At 47.3% G+C, this 20,989-nt stretch overlaps 1 protein-coding gene across 1 annotated transcript in view; it reads right to left on the reverse strand.

Annotated features, from left to right (window-relative positions):
* Nucleotides 1–20,989, reverse strand: part of LOC142923927 (uncharacterized) — a 36,887-nt gene that overhangs the window by 6,547 nt on the left and 9,351 nt on the right. Inside the window, exons 6-7 of the mRNA XM_076064950.1 lie at nucleotides 11,456–12,032; nucleotides 6,605–6,615 (exon numbers count right to left, since the gene is read on the reverse strand). Of these exons, the coding sequence (XP_075921065.1) occupies nucleotides 6,605–6,615; nucleotides 11,456–12,032 (588 nt within the window). The remainder of the gene's footprint in view (nucleotides 1–6,604; nucleotides 6,616–11,455; nucleotides 12,033–20,989) is intronic.

Here is a 20,989-nt window from a genome sequence, read left to right on the forward strand (position 1 = left end):
GTATCCAAGACAAGAATCCAAGTCCCGGGCGAAGCTGGGTAGTGAAGCTAGTTACTAATAAACCCCAATGATCTGATCGAAATTAGGGATTTCAATCGGACCTTTGGGGGGGTACGTGCCACCCCACCCCCACTGGCTCCACCACTGTCACACACTGGCATGGTTCACAGGTGGTGGTGTGTCCAGACCCACGCCTGGCCACCTTCACCTGCTCAAAATTCATGCTTCCTCACTCCACCAAGTAGAGTGAACACCGCCACGCGCCCAGAGTGAACACCGCCACGCGTCTAGAGTGAACACCGCCACGCGTCTAGAGTGAACACCGCCATGCGTCTAGAGTGAACACCGCCACGCGTCTAGAGTGAACACCACCACGCGTCTAGAGTGAACACCGCCACGCGTCTAGAGTGAACACCGCCACGCGTCTAGAGTAAACACCGCCACGCGTCTAGAGTGAACACCACCACGCGTCTAGAGTGAACACCGCCACCCGTCTAGAGTGAACACTGCCACACGTCTAGAGTGAACACCGCCACCCGTCTAGAGTGAACACCGCCACGCGTCTAGAGTGAACACTGCCACGCGTCTAGAGTGAACACCGCCACGCGTCTAGAGTGAACACCGCCACGCGTCTAGAGTGAACACCACCACACGTCTAGAGTGAACACCACCACGTTGTTCACGAGCCTCACCTTGTGTTGTGGGCAGGTCGCTTCTGAAAACAAAAGCGGTACAGCAGCTCAAGCGGGCTTGGCCTGGTAAAAAAAGAATGAAATAAAAACTGCGTGAATATTTAAAAGTAAAACAAAGTGACAAAGTGGCGAGCCGAGTGAAGACAAATTAAACTTAAGCGAGGGAATTGAAGCAAACGCGATCAGGCGAGGGCAGGAGGCAAGGCCCCGCGTGGCTAGGCCGCACGCTGTAAACTTCCAACCTGGACATCGCTTCCATGCTCGCTGATACTCAATTGACATCCCTACGAGAGAGAGAGCGAGGCTCTACCTCGGTAAACAACAACCACCACAACAACCACCACCACAACAACCACCACCACAACCACCACCACCACCACCACAACCGCGATGAGAATTACTCACCTCGGATTTCAGTGCAAGGCGGAGCAGCAGCTTCCTGTTACTTCGTGACGTCACGCGGCAGCAGGAGTTAACATGACGTCACTTGCGGGGTAAAAACACTCCCCTCCCTCAATGAGCGGCTGTTACTTAAATAAATTATGTTAATGAGACTGGACCATACGTGGAGGGATGGGGCGTGGGTGCCGAACTCGTCGCAATAAACTCGCGATGGCTTTCATGAATATATTATGTTAATGAGCCGCCAGTCACCGGGAGTAGCTTTGCCCAAATAGGGATTCTACTTGAACAGACAACGGAAGTGACTCAGGTAGAGGGGACGTCATGCTCAAGGGCGCGATGGACGGGGTGGGGTGAACACCTTGGTGATATGACGTCACTAGCGAGGTACACCTCCCCCTGGCGTTTCACGCCGATGAGGTAATGCTGAGTGGGGCGTCACAGAGCAGGGTTGGAGTTTAAGTTGATTTAGATTCATTTTCCATTGCTCTCTCCCTTGATCAGAGACCCCTTGGGTGTGTGAGCTCAGCAACAACTGTGTGTGTGTACACAGTGTGTGTGCGTGTGTACACAGTGTGTGTGTGTGTGTGTACACACACACACACACTGTGTGTGTGTGTTACACACACTGTGTGTGTGTGTGTACACACTGTGTGTGTGTTACACACTGTGTGTGTGTGTACACACTGTGTGTGTGTACACTGTGTGTGTGTACACTGTGTGTGTGTACACTGTGTGTGTGTACACTGTGTGTGTGTACACTGTGTGTGGGGGCCAAGCCTCCACGCAGATTGAGGCGAACCGAGTGGTGACTGCAGGAATTAATATTCTTGGTTCTTTCGGTAAAATCAGGTAAATTAAAAACATGTTTCATTAAAGAAAAAACTTAAATTAAATGACAATTTAAATAATAAAAATCAACACATTTTTTCTGTATTATTGTTTTCTATTTACATGACTTTAATCAGAAATGGTTTTAATCAGAAAGGGTTTTATTCGCCATGAAAGATCGCACAGACAAGGAATTTACATTCAACATATAGGAATCTTAAATCTTAAATAAGTGGCATACAAGTCTAACTATACTAAAGGTACAAAGTCTAACTAACACTAAGGGGCTAAAGTATGTAAAATTTTGAATAAATATTGAATATAAAGTAGCTATAAGATACAATCTAAAAATACAAAAACTACAAATAGGGTAACAGTGTAAATATGGCAAGGTGTCATTTTGTAGATAAAATGTTCAAGTCAGTGTAAGCCCTTGGCCTTGTCGAAGAGGCCAGCAGCGGATGGGAAGAAACTGTTTTTGTGGCGTGAGGTTTTGGTCCCGATGGACCGCAGCCTTCTGCCGGAGGGGAGTAGCTGGAACAGAGAAGTGTCCAGCGTGGGAGGAATCGGCCACAAATCTTCCTCGCTCGCCTCATGCTCCTCAAGGTGTGCAGGTCCTCGAGGTTTAAAGCTTTCGTGACCGCAAGGATCCATACTCTTTGGTTCTATTCGGTAAAGTCACCACGTAGGTAAAAAATAAAACAATAAAAATCACGACGTTTCGGCCACAACATAAGCGGCCTTCATCAGGTGAAGGGATCAGGCTGTCTCGAGGACAGCGCTGGAGTGAAACACAGCCACGCTCAGACCGCGACCTTTAAACTGTGTGCGAGGAAACAAGGTGCCTTGACAAAGGAATTAGCATAAAAAATTTCATTTGATTGGCCGACTTAGCATGATGAACGGTGTAGAGGTGATTTAAAGCTTTCGTGACTGCAATGATTCATCTTCTTTGGTTCTTTCGGTAAAGTCACGTAGAATGAGAATAAAATAATAAATTGATAAAATAAAATAACACAATAATATTCTCACGACGTTTCGGCCACAACACAAGCGGCCTTCATCAGGTGAAGGGGCGAGACTGTCTGGTAGGACAGCGCTGGAGTGCGCTGGAGTGAAAGAGCCACGTTCAGATCACGGCTTTTAAGCTGTGAGAGGAACAAAGAGACCTCAAATTTGAGGGCTCTTTGTTCCTCTCACACAGCTTCAAATTTGAGGGCTCTTTGTTCCTCTCACACAGCTTAAAAGCCGTGATCTGAACGTGGCTCTTTCACTTCAGCGCTGTCCTACCAGACAGTCTCGCCCCTTCACCTGATGAAGGCCGCTTGTGTTGTGGCCGAAACGTCGTGAGAATATTATTGTGTTATTTTATTTTATCAATTTATTATTTTATTCTCATTCTACTTGGTGACTTTACCGAAAGAACCAAAGAAGGTGTAGAGGTGGTGTACATGCGGGTGAACAAGCCGGTTGGCGCGGGGGGGAGGGGGAGTTTACCTATTGATGGTGTGAAAAGGGAATTTTTAAGAGCTGCGAATGTTTGGGGTACCACTACTTGAAAAAGATACTGTACCATTGAAAATTAGTTTAATGTTTGGTTCGATTTAGAACATCCTTCCAATGGTTGCTTAATTTGCAACCATCTTCTCGGTTGAAATTGTGTCTGTGGTTGTAGATCTGAATGGCCTCGTGAACAAATCTCTGATAAAAACCCGTGGGTTTGCAAAGAACCTTGGTATCGGAGAAAATTATATCGTGATCACCCACAGCGTTGTAACAGTGATCAGCTACGGCAGAAGAATTCGTTCTGGTGTTGACGTCCACCCTCATACCTTCCCTGTGGAAGAGATATGTGGATGACACTTTCGTCATTTGGCCACATTGTTGTATATATAGGTGTTATGAAAATTGATGAAAATAATGAAAATTAAATGAAATTTGAGATTTGCATAATTTATCCGAAATTATGTTAATCAGTATAATTATGCGCATAAATTATGCTGATTCGATAGATATTCGTATTAATTTATGCGAGTGGGCGTGGTTATGATAATGCAGGTCGCTATGGATTATCAGGTCGAGCCTCGGTGACGAGGATTGTGTTATGAATTGGAATGACGCAATTAATCGTATGCAGTGACGCAGGCATTGTGAGCGTGAATGAGAGAGAGTCGATTCGACTCTGCTCTTTAATTCCGTATTATCGATAAGGATACGATTACTCTCGATTGAACATTATGGATTATGTGTGTTATGGATTATGTGGTGATAGTGTGCTTATGATAGGTCCCCAGGATTCAGATCTCATACGCAGAACAATATTATGCAGAATTTCAGGAAGAATCACACACAAACCTTCTGCTTTAATCAATTTTTTTTTTCCTAGCTAACTTTAATTTTTGGATAATATGAAAACTCAATCTCGGGATTTTGGAATTTCAACACAGCGTTAACATGATACCATCACGATTACGTTGTTTCACTTTGATAACGGCACCTATGGTTAATTCCCGACGCGTAACGCAATCAATCGGTTGTTGAGAGAGAGATTAAACATGCATACTATTCTATCAAAACCTTAACCTTATAATGTAAATTCCTATTGAAACATTGCCCACACAGTACCACATCCATTCATAGACCTTCAAGCCAATTCTTATCACGTTGTTAACAGTAGGATGATTAGTTATTATGCAACTCAATGACAGCAGTATTTTTCGTTATGAATTGATTTTTAATGCACCACCTTGGAGTGCCAACCCTCCTTGATTATCCCGATATGCGTATCGTGTGTCTTCGTTATCACTGGTTCAATTCTTTGCGTAAAGCAAACGCCGAGGTTAGCGTCTCTTGTGTCCAAAATGTGTCTCCTGTGTGTTGCGGCGCGGTGGGGGAGTGAGGGGGAGAGTGTCGGGGAGGGGGGGGGGGGCATACGAACGGCTGCCAGTTTCTGTCCACCGCTGGCTGGATGAGTCAGCACGACGCTCGCCGTCATCGCGCCGATGGGTGTTGAGTGCGGGGCCGCTGCCCTCTCAGCCCTGGTGACGCGAAGTTGCGCGCTGTAGCACGCTGTTGGCACGCTGTTGGCACGCTGTTGGCACGCTGTTGGCACGCGCTGGTGCTGATGCTGGTGCTGATGGCACGCGCTGGTGCTGATGCTGGTGCTGTTGGCACGCGCTGGTGCTGATGCTGGTGCTGATGGCACGCTGGTGGCACGCGCTCCCTCTCCTCGAAGATGCGCGAACGCGCCCGTGCTGGTTCGCTGACAGCAGTTTCTCTCCACTGCTGGCTGAGCTGCTGCACGCTCTTGCTTGGCGTTGCTGGCCGCGCTCTTTCTCCTCGAAGATGCGCGAACGCGCCCGTGCTGATTCGCTGACAGCAGTTTCTCTCCACTGCTGGATGAGCTGCGCCGGTGCGCGCTCTTTCCGCTGCTGTAGTATCTGACGCTGCGCTCGCGGGCGACAGGTCAAGTTTTTCTTCTGCTGAGTGAGCCGAGTGGCACGCGCTCTCTCTGTTGAGGTTGTTGGCGGCTCTCTGACAGCGGGTTTCCTCCACTGCTGAATGACTCAAGTCGCACGCGCTTGGTCACTGGTCTGCTGAAGTTGTTGGCGGCTGCTCGTGCTGGCAGATACAGGCTCTTTTCCGCTGATGGATGGCTGAGTCGGCACAACGCTTGGCCGATGGTTGGTTGACTCTTTGTTGGCGCTGGACGTTCCGCTCTGCCGCTGCTGGATGGCTGGCACTTGATGTAGGAATAAGGTTTCGATTGATACTTTGCCTTTCGCTCTGAACTACGCTCGTTGATACATCGCGGCTCGGCGAGGCTCGCTCCTTGGAGCCAGTCGCTCGCTGCGACTGCTCGTCTTGTGGACGTCTTGAATCGCTGATCTGTCTTGACTGGAAGACTGGAAGACGTTATATTAAAAAATAATTATCTCCGCGCAGTGAAAAGGGGGGGCGCGTAGTCTGTGTGTGTGCGTTCGTGTGTTTGTGTATGTGTGTCTGTGTGTGTGTGTCTCTGTGTGTGTGCGTTCGTGTGTGTGTTTGTGTACCATCTGCCACACCCCTTCGGGGGGGGAGGGGCGACCCTCTTCGTAACATCAAGCTTTCCCCACTAGGGTGTGAAATTCCTTTCTCGCGCTCTGCGGGAGATACAAAGGCGGCCGGGAGTACCTCTCTCTCTGGCTGCTTTCGGTTTAATGTTTCTCAAATACCATTTGGTCTTATGTTTACCAAGGCTCGTGTTTTGTAACTATGTCCTTCCGACGCACCTCTCGGGTTATTCCGAGGTTCGCGTTGTTACGATGGAGTTATTATTTATTTTATAATAAAGATGTTTATCCTGAGTTTAAGAGGTCCGTTTGATTGTTGGAATCCATATCCCTTGGTTCTGCAAGGTTCTATAATGGAATATCTTTTAAGGTTAACACGTTATTATTAATGTTACGTGTGATTTGTATTGCAATTCCGTTAACTTAAAACTTGTTCGCTGGCTGTTGTGTGTGGGTGGGGTGTGTTTTCTCATTAACCCGTCTGGCTCGCTCCAGATGGCCCCTTGTGATAAGGTGTGGTTCCTGCTTCTACGCGCTGCGAGAGAGACAAAGGTGGTCGGGGTTGCTTGGGATATTGTTTAAACTCTTTTGTAAGTTTACCCGTTCGCCTCATTCCTTCTCGAAAACCTTTGATGTGACTCGGTATTTGTCTCCAAGCTTTGTTTTAACAGTAAAAGTATTCAAGGTGAAAATCATTTGATAGCGAATTATTGGATAATAATTAACTGATGTATCTAGTGGCCTGGTCTTAATTGGAGTGAGCGCGAGGACCGCTAACTTTAGGTTATTCTTGTTATTGCATTTTAAATTTTAACCGTTGTTTTAATGACAAAGGAAAAAAATATATATGGTTTAACCCGTGGGCATCCTCGTGTCTGGCTTGCGGAGGTCTTCCCTCTGCGTGACCTCCCTTAGGGCACATCAAACTCTTGTTCATCTGGAGATCTTCGCCAATAGCTGTTAACATCCTCGCCTTGAGAGTTTTATTATTTCTTTATATATTTATGGCCTGTTTATGATCGACATCTGTTTTTGTGTGCCTGGCTTATGGGTTTTATTAATTATTTTTAGCATATTCTTAGTTTTTTCGGTAAAGTCACGTTGAAGAGAAACAACAAAATAACAAAATATATATAAAACAATAAAAAATTCTCACGACGTTTCGACCATAACTCAAACGGTCATCATCAGGTGTGTCGGTTTGCATAAATTTATTTTGAAAACGGCATATTTATTTATATATATAAAAAATAACGTTTGCGTCACGCGCAACGATTGGCTGTTTGCCAGGACTAGTCCATCTATTTTTTGAAAAGAGGAGGGGGGAGACGAAATTTGTTTTTATGTATGCTGTCTGAAAGGCACTGTAAGCGTGAACAATCAATCAAGAACTGAAATGATTTATCAAATCTTTCCAATGATTGCTAAGATAGAATCCATCTTCTCGGTTGAAATTGTCTCTGTGTTTGTATATGTGGATAGCCTCATGAACGAATCTCTCATGGAAGCCAGATGGCTTACAAAGAACCTCCGTCTTGGAAAAGTCAATGGCATGTGAGCCTACTGAATTAGAACAATGATCTGCTACGGCCGAGGTGTTGGTCCTACCGTGTTTAAGGTCTGCTTTATGTTCACGAATGCGGTCCGAGATATGGCGTTTGGTTTCTCCAATGTAACTACTACCACAGAGGCAACTTAGTTTGTAGACACCAGGGTATTGTATGTCCGGAATCACATCTTTTACAGACGGACCCAGATCACGGATTTTATGTAATGTGTTGAAACGGACCTGGATCTTGTGTTTATTCAAGATTTTGGAGATCTTTTTTGTGATCCCAGCAATGTAGGGTAAAGTGATGGTTTTGAAAGGCTCCTCAAGAGGGTTCTTCTTCATGGTTTGAGTGATAGCTTTGCGGATTGTATAGTCGGAGTAACCATTAGCCCTAAGAGCTTGGTGTACGTGCTTGAGTTCACTGCTTATGTGTTCCTGGTCGGATATGCATTGGGCTCTATGATACAGAGTCTTGATGAGAGAATTCTTCTGTGATGGATGGTGGTGGGAATCCGGTTTCAGATAAGCATCCGTATGGGTAGCTTTCCTGTAGACAGAGTGGCTCATTGAACCATCAGGTCTCTTTTTAATTAGGACATCCAAAAAAGGTATCTTGCCATCTATTTCGACTTCCATGGTAAATCTGATGGCTGGGTGTATGAAATTGATGTGGTCGAAGAATTGGTCTAGAGCAGGCCGGCCATGTGGCCAGATGACAAAAGTGTCATCCACGTACCTCTTCCATAAGGTTGGGCGCAGAGTGGCAGTCTGGATGGCGTCAGTCTCAAATTTCTCCATGAAAATGTTAGCTATAACTGGAGAAAGGGGGGAGCCCATTGGGGTGCCCTCAGTTTGTTTGTAGAAAGTTCCATTCCAAGTGAAGTATGTATTGGTTAAACAGTGTCTCACCAGGGGGGGTACCTCAGTGTTTAGTCCTTGATGAACCAAGTCTTCAATGATTGCAATGGTGTCAGGTACAGGAACCTTGGTGAATAAGGAAACTACATCAAAACTGACAAGCAGGTCGTCTGGGGACAGGGAAATACCCTTGATTGTTGATACCAGGTGAGTAGAATTTTGTACCGCAGAGGTGGTCTTTCCAGTGAAAGGACGCAGGATTTCAGACAAAAAACGAGCTAGTTTGTAGGTGGGGGAGCTGATAGTAGAGACTATGGGACGAAGAGGTGTATCAACTTTATGTATTTTTGGTAAGCCATATAATCTTGGTGGCCTGGCAGCAGAAGGTTTCAACGAAAACTGTTTAGATTGATCAATTAATGCGGTTGAATCAGAAATTATTTTGTTGGTTTGTGTGACGAGGCTGTTGGTGGGATCTCTTTTTATTTTTGTATAACTACCATCGTCGAGTAATTCTTTAATTTTGTTGTTGTATTCTATTTTATCCATGATAACAGTAGCATTGCCTTTGTCAGCTGAGAGAACTACAATATCATTCCTCTTTTTTAATTTATATAATTCAAAACGCTCATCTTTGCTGAGGTTGCTAGCTGGCATCTTAGCGTTTTTGAGGGTTGCAGCGATTTCAGATCTTGCTACGTCTGCAGCGATGTGACCCAGGCCCCTGAGAGCAACGTCTACTTGGGCAATTATATCATTAACTGGTATGTGTTTAGGTGTGACTGCAAAGTTTAGACCTTTAGCTAAAACGGATTTCAGACCATCGGAAATAGAACTAGATGGACTAGTCCTGGCAAACAGCCAATCGTTGCGCGTGACGCAAACGTTATTTTTATATATATATAAATAAATGCCGTTTTCAAAATAAATTTATGCAAACCGACACACCTGATGATGACCGTTTGAGTTATGGTCGAAACGTCGTGATAATTTTTTATTGTTTTATATATATTTTATTTTGTTGTTTCTCTTCAACGTGACTTTACCGAAAAAACTAAGAATATGAATTACTGCAGTCACGAAAGCTTTAAATCAAAATTTATTTTTAGCATGTTAAAAAATTATGATATAATGGCAAATATTATTGTTCATATCAATTTTGGAAAAGCCTTATAAATCCTGCATGAACGACGGAGGTGCAGGGACAGACGTTCGATCGCGTTGGAATCGATCTGCAGACGGCGGTCTTCTCGCACGGCCAGCTCTGTGTCGCCTCATCTCGATCCCGCGATCCCAACCAGGTGAAAGTCCGCATGGAACCGAACCCCCGGCAAGGCCATCTACTTCATGACAAGAGAAAATTCACACTAAATATCGTTTTCACTTAATAAGCTTTTAATGAAGAAATACAATTATCGAATTCAAAACATAATACAATTCAAAGTTGTTTCATTTTAAAACTTCAAAACGGAGCATCGGGTGCTTGCGTGGAGGCGTCGTTCGTGTGCAATTATTTTTGTGACTTTCCTGGCCCAAGGCCGTAAATGGTTGTGAGGGGCGCCGCAGGCGGTCAGGCTTGCTTCAACCCTTGGTTGTGAACATCCAGACGTTAAACAGCTTGGACCATTTCTCGTCCTAATTCGACAAAATCTACATCAACACGTAATACAAAATTATAATTCGTTTAACACGTAGGCTTTCGCGACCAATATTATTCATAATAAAGGTTTTTTGGGTTAGATCTAACCCAAAAACCTTTATTATGAATTATAATTCGTGTTGTAGAGAATGTATCTCCCCTACGTGTAACTTTTGAGTGGTATGCCTTGTCACTGATGAATGATCCGAGTGTGCTCCCTATTTCAAAGACAATGAGTTGCTCCAGAGGGAGATGCTTCCTGAAAACACAAAAATACCATTTGACCTGTATCACAAGAACAATGAGTCTCACCTGAGTTATCTGTACAGGTTACTTCCAAAACAAACACTTTGTCCTAACATCACTTATTCAATGTTTGACCCTTATAGACAAAATGTTACATGTACGCACACAATCAGACAAGTATTCATTCTAAATTATTGACAGGAATATTAACAAAACTGAATTACTGCAGTGTAATATACTGCATCAGGTTACATCGCATTAACAAGAAGCTATTTTAAAAAATACGCTTAGCAGTGTATGTACAACATACTATTGCGCCTTTCAAAATGAGTAGGCCATTGCATGGTGGCGTCTGGGTCAAAATTGATCAAATTCTAAACATTACCTACAAACTCCACAACCAAGATGCCACATCAACCATCGCCCCCTACTGACAGGCTCTTGTCCACATGCAGGCCGGTGCAGGGCCACCACCTTGTACCACACAGGGGCAGCTGCTACTTGGGGATGCTCTTCGAGTGTTTGAGACAAGATACGAAACAAAACTCCGAATTGCCAGAGGCGATTAAGCAAGCACCATGTAAATGCAATTATGAGAACATAGTGAATGCTTGGGAGCTTATTGGCTCTCGCTCATGGTTAGAGATCTACCCAACCCACAGGTCCACAAAGACTGGCCGCTCTTACCCTGCAGGTTGAACCTAGGAATTGAGTGTTCAACTTCATTCTTGTCATTAAAGGCCTGTGACAAAGGTGCATCTATTGGAGCGACATCGTCTCTGACTTACACATCTACCGGGTCTCCATTTGACTTTGTATTGTCTAGGAAGTCTACCCACACCTCCACTTCCACAAACTGCTGGGAGTTGCCTCGCTCTGCCTCACAGTCAGAATTCTCCTCCTGCTTCACGTTGCTTCCATCGATGTGAAGGTCCGATTTTGGAGTTGAATCTTCATCTTCACATTTTACCCTCACTTCTTCACTCTTCACCATCACTTCTTCACATTTCACCTTCACCTCTTCATATTTCACCTCGATACCTTTAAAAGTGTCCAAGCTGGGATTTTCTTCCGGTTCTTGTTTCATGAGGGATGGGCTCATTGCGGCACTTTGACTGTCACAAGCTGATTTCAGACTCCACTCCTTGTGGATCTTCTGATGCTTGTGAGTTCTCTGGTGTACATGAAGATTTGATGACTGTGCAAACGCCTTCCCACACACACTGCACTTGAAGGGTTTCTCTCCCGTGTGTGTTCTCTGGTGTCTTACAAGAGTAGATGACTGTGCAAACGCCTTCCCACACACACTGCACTTGAAGGGTTTCTCTCCTGTGTGTGTTCTCTGGTGTCTTGCAAGAGGAGATGAATCTGAAAACGCCTTCCCACACACACTGCACTTGAAGGGTTTCTCTCCCGTGTGAGTTCTCTGGTGTATAACAAGAGTAGATGAATCTGAAAACGCCTTCCCACACAAACTGCACTTGAAGGGTTTCTCTCCCGTGTGAGTTCTCTGGTGTTTTTTAAGAGCAGTTGACTGTGAAAACGCCTTCCCACACACACTGCACTTGAAGGCTTTATCTCCAGTGTGTGTTCTCTGGTGTACTTGAAGATGTGGTGACTGTGAAAACGCCTTCCCACACACACTGCACTTGAAGGGTTTCTCTCCTGTGTGTGTTCTCTGGTGTCTTTGAAGATGTGGTGAATGTGCAAACGCCTTCCCACACACACTGCACTGGAAAGGTTTCTCTCCCGTGTGTGTTCTCTGGTGTGTTACAAGAGCAGATGAATGTGAAAACGCATTCCCACACACACTGCACTTGAAGGGTTTCTCTCCTGTGTGTGTTCTCTGGTGTACTTGAAGATTTGATAACTGTGCTAACATCTTTCCACACACACTGCACTTGAAGGGTTTCTCTCCCGTGTGAGTTCTCTGGTGCAAGGTCAAATTTCCAGTACGATCCGTGCTGTATGCACACCGGTCGCAATGATGCCTTGTTGTACCGAGCTGCGCCGAGTGCCTTTGCTCCATCAGACAAATTCTGCAGAGGAAGCAACAGAGGAAGCGTCAGCTGCAGACAGAAAAAAATTATGTCCACACCATCTACACGTCAGTATTGATGCACAGAGGAATGCATACACACAGCAACACGTGACTAACATGTCTATACTTATTCATAATTTCATGATATAGTGAAAAAGTGTCCCAAATTCATCACACAGGCTGTTATGGCACACAATGAGAGGGCAAATGTCATAAACGTACCTGGAAGCCCTAGTATCTTCAAAATGAATGTTAACCCAAAACTCCGAGCACACAATTTCGGCTGTCTGGCTTCAAAAGGAATATTTATGAAAGCTAAATTCAGCTGACATAGCAAAGGGTCTTGAAAATAATAATATTTGTGTTATGTATTAATGCATAAATTAATGTTCAATCGCAACTTAGAGGTGTGAAGCCAGGCACAGATGTCCTTGAATGCTGGGATGAACAGTTCCAACTTCAGCTGCACGTGTGCTGTGATAACTTCCTGACTCCATTCTTACAAAGAGTTCCAGAGAAAACTAAAATAAACTGTTTTGATATAACCTCCATGCTCAATCGAGTTATTACTTTACTGCAAATACAAACTTGACCCTGTCACACACTCAGAGGTGGAGCCAGGATTTTCAGGCAGGGGGGGCAACCCCTTCTGCAATAAAAAATGATAGGAGTTGTTAGTAAGGAGTTGTTAGTAAGTAAGGAGTTGTTAGTAAGGAGTTGTTAGTAAGGAGTTGTTAGTAAGGAGTTGTTAGTAAGGAGTTGTTAGTAAGGAGTTGTTAGTAAGGAGTTGTAAGGAGTTGTTATTAAGGAGCTGTTATTAAGTAAGGAGTTGTTACCAAGGACTTGTCCTATGATTTTTATTCGACGCGTGTGATCGTCATCGCGCTCGCTGAAGGTGTTTGCAATCAGGGAAGTTGTGTACTGTATACGCAACTGCACACAATTCTGTGAGTCGCTTGTAACTGCTTTGCTGTTACTTATTGCCAATTATGGACTCGGACTGTTGTCCTCTCATAGAGTCCCTGTCACGTAATAAAATGCCACACGGTGGCAGTGGGGGGTCGCAAAATGCTGATGTATCTATATATATAAAAGCGAAATGTGTGGATACGTGTGTCTGTTCGAAAGTGTTTAGCATACTTCCCAACATGCTACACACTTGAAATTTGGCATGTGGGTAGGTTCCGTACTGTACACAATGTAAAAAGTATAAAAATAGACATTTGTATTTGGGGGGGGGTGGGGGGGGGTGGGGGGGGGAAAGGACCATGGAGTGTGTGACGTTAACCGGCAACACACCTGAGTTAAGCGTTCTGCAAAGCTTACCCCTACCATATGGCTCTTCGTGCGCCGTACTTCTAGAGCTGTTAACAGCGTGCCGGGAGATTTTAGGTGGTGCTTTGCTCCTGGCCGATGAAGCCATTGGCTTCTCGGAGTTTCAATACATATCCGTGTGAAGAACGGGTACAACGGCTATCTTAAATATAAAGCAGAAATAGCATCTGTTTGTTTGTGTGAAGCACCAAAAACTATCCATGGCTGAGCTCTGGCGTCATGAAATTTTGACAGCTTATGCTGTCTGGAATGTCTAAGTGAACACGACTATTTTCAGCTCGCCACGTCATTCCCTTCCCGAGTTGCCAAAGTCGACCTTACGTAGAAGTGGGTTAAGGTTAAATTTCCTTCAGTGAAAAACATCAGATTTAAATTGATTTTTGTCAGCTTTTTTCTATCTTGGAAGCATCAATTTTTTTCACAGTTTTTTAGTGAAATATGGGAATATGAAATTAATCCAAGACAAGAATTCAAGTCCCGGGCGAAGCCGGGTAGTGAAGCTAATTACTAATAAACCCCAATGATCCGATTTAAATTAGGGATTTCGATCGGACCGTTGGGGGGGTACGTGCCACCCCACCCCGACTGGCTCCACCACTGTCACACACTGGCATGGTTCACAGGTGGTGGTGTGTCCAGACCCACGCCTGGCCACCTTCACCTGCTCAGTATTAATGGTTCCTCACTCCACAAAGTAATTCATTGAGGATCAATAAACACAGCTGAGGCTGCGTGTCTCTCTCTCTCCCCGTGGTCGCGTGGATTTCCTTCCCGATCCCCGGGTTTCCCCTCCATATGTAGAGAGTGAACACAGCCACGCGTCCAGAGTGAACACCGCCACACGTCTAGAGTGAACACCGCCACCCGTCTAGAGTGAACACCGCCACGCGTCTAGAGTGAACACCGCCACGCGTCTAGAGTGAACACCGCCACATGTCTAGAGTGAACACCGCCACGCGTCTAGAGTGAACACCGCCACATGTCTAGAGTGAACACCGCCACGCGTCTAGAGTGAACACCGCCACGCGTCTAGAGTAAACACCGCCACATGTCTAGAGTGAACACCGCCACGCGTCTAGAGTGAACACCGCCACGCGTCTAGAGTGAACACCGCCACATGTCTAGAGTGAACACCGCCACGCGTCTAGAGTGAACACCGCCACGCGTCTAGAGTGAACACTGCCACGCGTCTAGAGTGAACACCGCCACGCGTCTAGAGTGAACACCGCCAAGTGTCTAGAGAGAACACCGCCACGTGTCTAGAGAGAACACCGCCACGCGTCTAGAGTGAACACCACCACGTCTAGAGTGAACACCACCACGTCTAGAGTGAACACCACCACACTGTTCACGAGCCTCACCTTGTGTTGTGGGCAGGTCGCTTCTGAAAACAAAAGCGGCACAGCAGCTCAAGCGGGCTTGGCCTGGTAAAAAAAGAATGAAATAAAAACTGCGTGAATATTTAAAAGTAAAACAAAGTGACAAAGTGGCGCGCCGTGTGAAGACAAATTAAACTTATGCGAGAGAATTGAAGCAAACGCGATCAGGCGAGGACAGGAGGCAAGGCCCCGCGTGGCTAGGCCCCGCGCTGTAAAGTTCCAACCTGGACATCGCTTCCATGCTCGCTGATACTCAATTGACATCCCTATGAGAGAGCGAGGCTCTATCCCGGTAAACAACAACCACAACAACCACCACCACAACCACCACCACAACAATCACCACCACAACCACCACAACCACCACCACCACCACAACCACCACCACCACCACAACCACCACAACAACCACTACCACCACCACAACAACCACAACAACCAGCACAACAACCACCACAACAACCACCACAACAACCACAACCACCACCACAACCACCACCACAACCACCACCACAACCACCACCACAACCACCACAACAACCACTACCACAACCACCACCACAACAACCACCACCACAACCACCACCACAACAAACACCACCACAACCACCACAACCACCACCACAACCACCACTACCACAACCACCACCACCACAACCACCACCACCACAACCACCACCACAGCAACCACCACAACAACCACCACCACAACCACCACAACAACCACTACCACAACCACCACCACAACAACCACAACAACCAGCACAACAACCACCACAACCACCACAACAACAACCACCACAAACACCACCACAGCAACCACCACCACCACAACCACCACCACAGCAACCACCACAACAACCACCACCACAACCACCACAACAACCACTACCACAACCATCACCACAACAACCACAACAACCAGCACAACAACCACCACAACCACCACAACAACAACCACCACAAACACCACCACAGCAACCACTACCACAGCCACTCCCACAACCACCACCCCCACCACCACAACAACCATCACCACAACCACCACCATAACCACCACCACAACCACCACCACCAAAACCACAACAACAACAACCGCCATTCGCCACTATGTGGCGGTGACGTCAGCACGACGCTTGTGCCAGGCTATGTGCACCCTGAGGCCACGTGAAGTGTCGAACGCCCGCTGGCAGGAGGTCACGGGGCAGACCCAGGTGCCACGGGTCGACTGACTGAGATGACTGGCTGATGCACCACCTGTGCCCCCTACTGTGCCAACCTGCTGTGCTTTAGCCACCCGGCGCTCCGCTCGTTGTTCTGAGCGTCGCTCCTCCGTCCTCCGTTGTTGTTGGAGGGCGACTGCCTCCAACTGCCCAGTAGCATCCTTCACGAGCCTCCTCCACAGAGGCCGATCTTGACACCGCTGGTACCAGTCATCGGCAAGTCCACTCAGCTCCACGTCCTCCTGTACCACATCACTCCATCTCTTCTCTAGCCCGTGCCACGCCCGCTTAGCCCCCTCAATCCGGCCAAACAAAAGCTGTTTCGGCATGCGGTGGCTGGGCATGCGGGCTACATGACCCAGCCATCGCAGCCTTGCCTGCCGGAGGAGCTCACTGATGGGACCCTGCCCAGATCTTTCAAGGATTTGTGAGCTCCTCACACAATCCAGTCTGGTTAAACCCAGGATGGATCGTAGGCAGGCCAGCCTAAATGTTTCTAACCGGTGAAGATGTTCCATTAGGGGGGTCCACGTTTCGCAAGCATAGAGAAGGGAGGGAATGACCGTGGCCGAGAAGACCTGAAGCTTTTAGTGCGGAGCGACAGACCAGGTAGCTTCCACACAGCATTACGCAACCGATGAAAAGATATTGCCGCTCGACTGATTCGGAGTGAGACCTCTGCTGTTAAACTGGAGCCGGTCATAAGCACACTGCCCAGGTATGGGAAACTCTCCACTCTCTCCACAACTGCCCCATCACCGATTGGGAGTTGTGGGGGTGGAGTGTCCGATGGTACAAAATACCCAGGCAGGTGCTTAGTTTTGGTGGGGCTGATGGTAAGGCCCCACCTCTTAGTGGCACGCTCCAGTCTCAGCAGCAGCGTCTCCAATTCCTCCTCCGAATGTGCAGCTATTACCAAATCATCAGCATACATAACGTGGTTGAGCAATAGGGAGCCATCCCTTGACCGCACCCGGGCGTCGATCAGCCTCCCATTATATCTGTACCATATGTAGATTCCCCCGGTACAGCTATTGAAGGCTTCACAAACTACGTGGTCAAAATAGATGTTAAATAATGTGAGAGCCAGAGGACATCCCTGTCGCACCCCAAGGTTAACAGGGAATGGCTCTGACTCCCAGCCACGTAGTTTTACCCGGGCCCGCTTACCATCATGAAGGTCCTTAATGATCGTGAGCAGAGGGTCAGGTACTCCAAAAGCACGAAGAACAACCTAGAGCCCAGGCCTACTGATGGTATCATAGGCCTTGACCAGGTCAATAAAGCAGAGATGTAGGTCTTGTTGGAATTCGCTACACCTCTGCTGTAGCAGACAGACAGAAAATATGGCATCTGTGCAGGACCGCCCTTTCCTGAAACCGCATTGGGGCTCCGCAAGCCTCTCCTCAGCGTGCCTGGCAAGGCGATGTTGAATAATCCTTGCCAGGACCTTTCCCGGCACACTGAGGAGTGAGATGCCCCTGTAGTTGTTACAGTCTGTGTGGTCCCCCTTCTTAAAAAGGGGGACCACCAGGGCATCCTTCCAATCCTGCGGAACCCGTCCAGTGGTCCAGACTGTTGTTATGATGTCATATAGGGCAGTCTGTGCACAAACGCCGCCCTCCCTCAGCATTTCGCTTGGGAGATCATCTCTGCCCGCTGCCTTTCCTGGTCTCAGACTCCGGATCGCCTTCAGTACTTCCTCAACAGATGGCACCTCAGCCAGCCACTCACAGGGGGTGACTTCTTCCAATATTTGAGGCACCGCAGCCTCAGCAGGGTCATCCTCACTTTGTGCCACGATGTTTTCCTGGCTGAGGGATTTTCCCTCCCCCAGGACCTCACAGAAATGCTCAGCAAATCTGCAAACCTGTTCCTGGGGGTCGGAGATTGGGTCACCGTTTTTTCCCCTAATGATGGTAATAGGTGTGGCGCTGCAGATTACTTTTTTGATGGAGTTAAATAGAGATTTGTGATCACGGGCCACTGAGGCAGACTCCATCTCCTCAGCAACCCGCGACCACCACCCATCCTTGCAGTGCCTCACGGCACTCCGAACCTCCGAGCGAAGGCTGCGGCAAGCCTCCTCATTCTCTGACGTGGGATTCTGTAGCCGATGACAGTGGGCCTGTTGCTTTTTCTCAACCATCCTGAACACCTCCTCTGTCAGCCAGGGTCTCTGGGGAGGTCTGGACCACGTACCCAAAGCAGCCATTGCAGCTGCATGAGTCACAGTCCTAAACCTCGCCCATTTACCCTCGACATCAGGAGGAGTCGGGGACGATGCCAATCCCAGCCGCAAGCGATGATGAAATTCTCGCTTGCAACTTTCATCAGATAACTGAGACCAGGCCACTTTAGGTTGTAATGGGGTCCTGCGTGTACACCCACCACCGGAGTGGAAGAATGGCAGGCGCATCTTACAGATGACTAGTTCATGGTCAGAGGGCAGATCAGCTCCACGGTAGGTCCTGGTGTCAAGGACATGGGCTCGCATCCGCTGGTCCGTCACTATGTAGTACAGCAGATGTTCTTTCTTGGACCCGGCATACATCCATGATGTTGTGTGGATGCGCCGATGCCGGAACAGCGTGTTGGTAATTACAAGCCCATGGGCTGCACAAAAATCTAGCAGCCTCCTACCGTTGTTATTGAGCTGATCTGGCCCATGCCCTCCAATCACTCCAGACCAGGTGCCAGTATCATGACCAACTCGGACATTTAAGTCACCCAACATGATGACTCTATCCCGAGGTCATAGAAGGCATCTGACTCATCGGCTTTGCCTGCATCCCTCCACGGATGTTCATCTTCGGTGGGGGCATATGTAACCACGACCACCATTCCTCGCCTCCGGTTGATGGGAAGGCGAGCCCAAAGTAGCCTGGGACTTACAGCTTCCCACACCTCACCGCCACGCTCCCACGCCCCCTTCATTCTTTTGTTCAAAAGAAGAGCCACACCCTGTTGTTTGGCAGTCTGCTGCCCCGAGTAGAGGACTGTCCACCCCTCATGGTGGCAGGAGCCAGAGCCGGTCCACCGGACCTCCTGAATGCCACACAGATCCAGGCGGTACCGGTACAGCTCCCAACAGAGGAGGGGCAGCCTCTCCTCCGCAGTGAGCGTTCGAACATTCCACGTGGCCACCCACAACAACCACCACAACAACCACCACCACAACCACCACAACAACCACCTCAACCACCACCACCACAACCACCACCACAACAACCACCACCACAACCACCACCAATACAACCAACACCACAACCACCAACACCACAACAACCAACACAACCACACCACAACAACCACCACCACAACAACCACCACCGCAACCACAACAACAACCGCCACAACCACCACAACCACCACCGCAACCACAACAACCACCACAACAACCACCACCACAACCACAACAACCACCACAACCACCACAACAACCACCACCACAACCACCACCACCACAACAACCACCACAACCACCACAACAACCACCACCACAACCACCACCACCACAACAACCACCACCACCACAACAACCACCACAACAACCACCACCACAACAACCACCACAAGTAAAACAAAGTGACAAAGTGGCGAGCCGAGTGAAGACAAATTAAACTTAAGCGAGAGAATTTAAGCAAACGCGATCAGGCGAGGGCAGGAGGCAAGGCCCCGCGTGGCTAGGCCCCGCGCTATAAAGTTACAACCTGGACATCGCTTCCATGCTCGCTGATACTCAATTGACATCCCTACGAGAGAGAGGCTCTACCTCGGTAAACAACAACCACCACTACAACCACCACCACAACAACCACCACCACCACCACAACAACCACAACCGCGATGAGAATTTCTCACCTCGTATTTCAGTGGACGGGCGGATCAGCAGCTTCCTGTTACCTCGTGACGTCACGCGACAGCAGGCGGTGACATGACGTCATTTGTGGGGAACGATAACACTCCCCTCCCACAATGAGCGGCTCCGTACGTGAATATATTATGTTAATGAACCCGGCCCATATGTTCATAGTTCATTTAGTTCATAGTTCATTTATTTGGTATAGCCCTGTGAGCCATTCGGCTCTTGAATCGGGTGCAACCGCAACAAACAAAAAACATGAACAAGAAAACATCTTAAAGTGACTTTATGTGACTGTGCAAACAGAAAATCCAGGAAAAAATTATCAAAATATTCCTGAAATAGCACCGTACACCAACGCTGTGTGCAAAAATCCCAGTGGGATGCAATTCAAATAACAACAACAACAACCACAAGACAACTAAGATTAAGGCCATCAGTCTAACTCCGTACTACAATAAACAAAAACATGGCCAAAACAAAAAAACTTTTCGAAATCACCAAAATAAAAGCCATAAATCCAATGTAACAGTGATTATAAAAACTGTGACCGAATTTTTTACAATAAACTACATAAATAAATTATAACACCAAAATCTAGAGCCATATTTTAGGCCACTGAATAGCAGTGGCAGCTAGGGGTGTACAACTCCTCTAGAGCAGTTTTGAGTGAAGATCTCATAGGTAGTGATTCAAGTTGTAGTTTATTGACAATAGCATTCCAGACCCTGGGGGCATCAATATCAAAGGCCCTTCCTCCGGTTTTTGTATGGCAATAGGGAATGTGAACCTGGTAGATGAGCGAAGACCTGAGGTCAAATTTGTTCTTTGAAACAGAGAGGAGATCCAGTAGGTAGTCTGCGGATTTTTTTGT

This window comes from Petromyzon marinus, unplaced genomic scaffold (assembly GCF_048934315.1).
Source record: "Petromyzon marinus isolate PM22_M1 ecotype Great Lakes invasive population unplaced genomic scaffold, UKy_Petmar_22M1.pri1.0 PM_Scaffold_9, whole genome shotgun sequence".
Taxonomy (NCBI): Eukaryota; Metazoa; Chordata; class Hyperoartia; order Petromyzontiformes; family Petromyzontidae; genus Petromyzon; species Petromyzon marinus.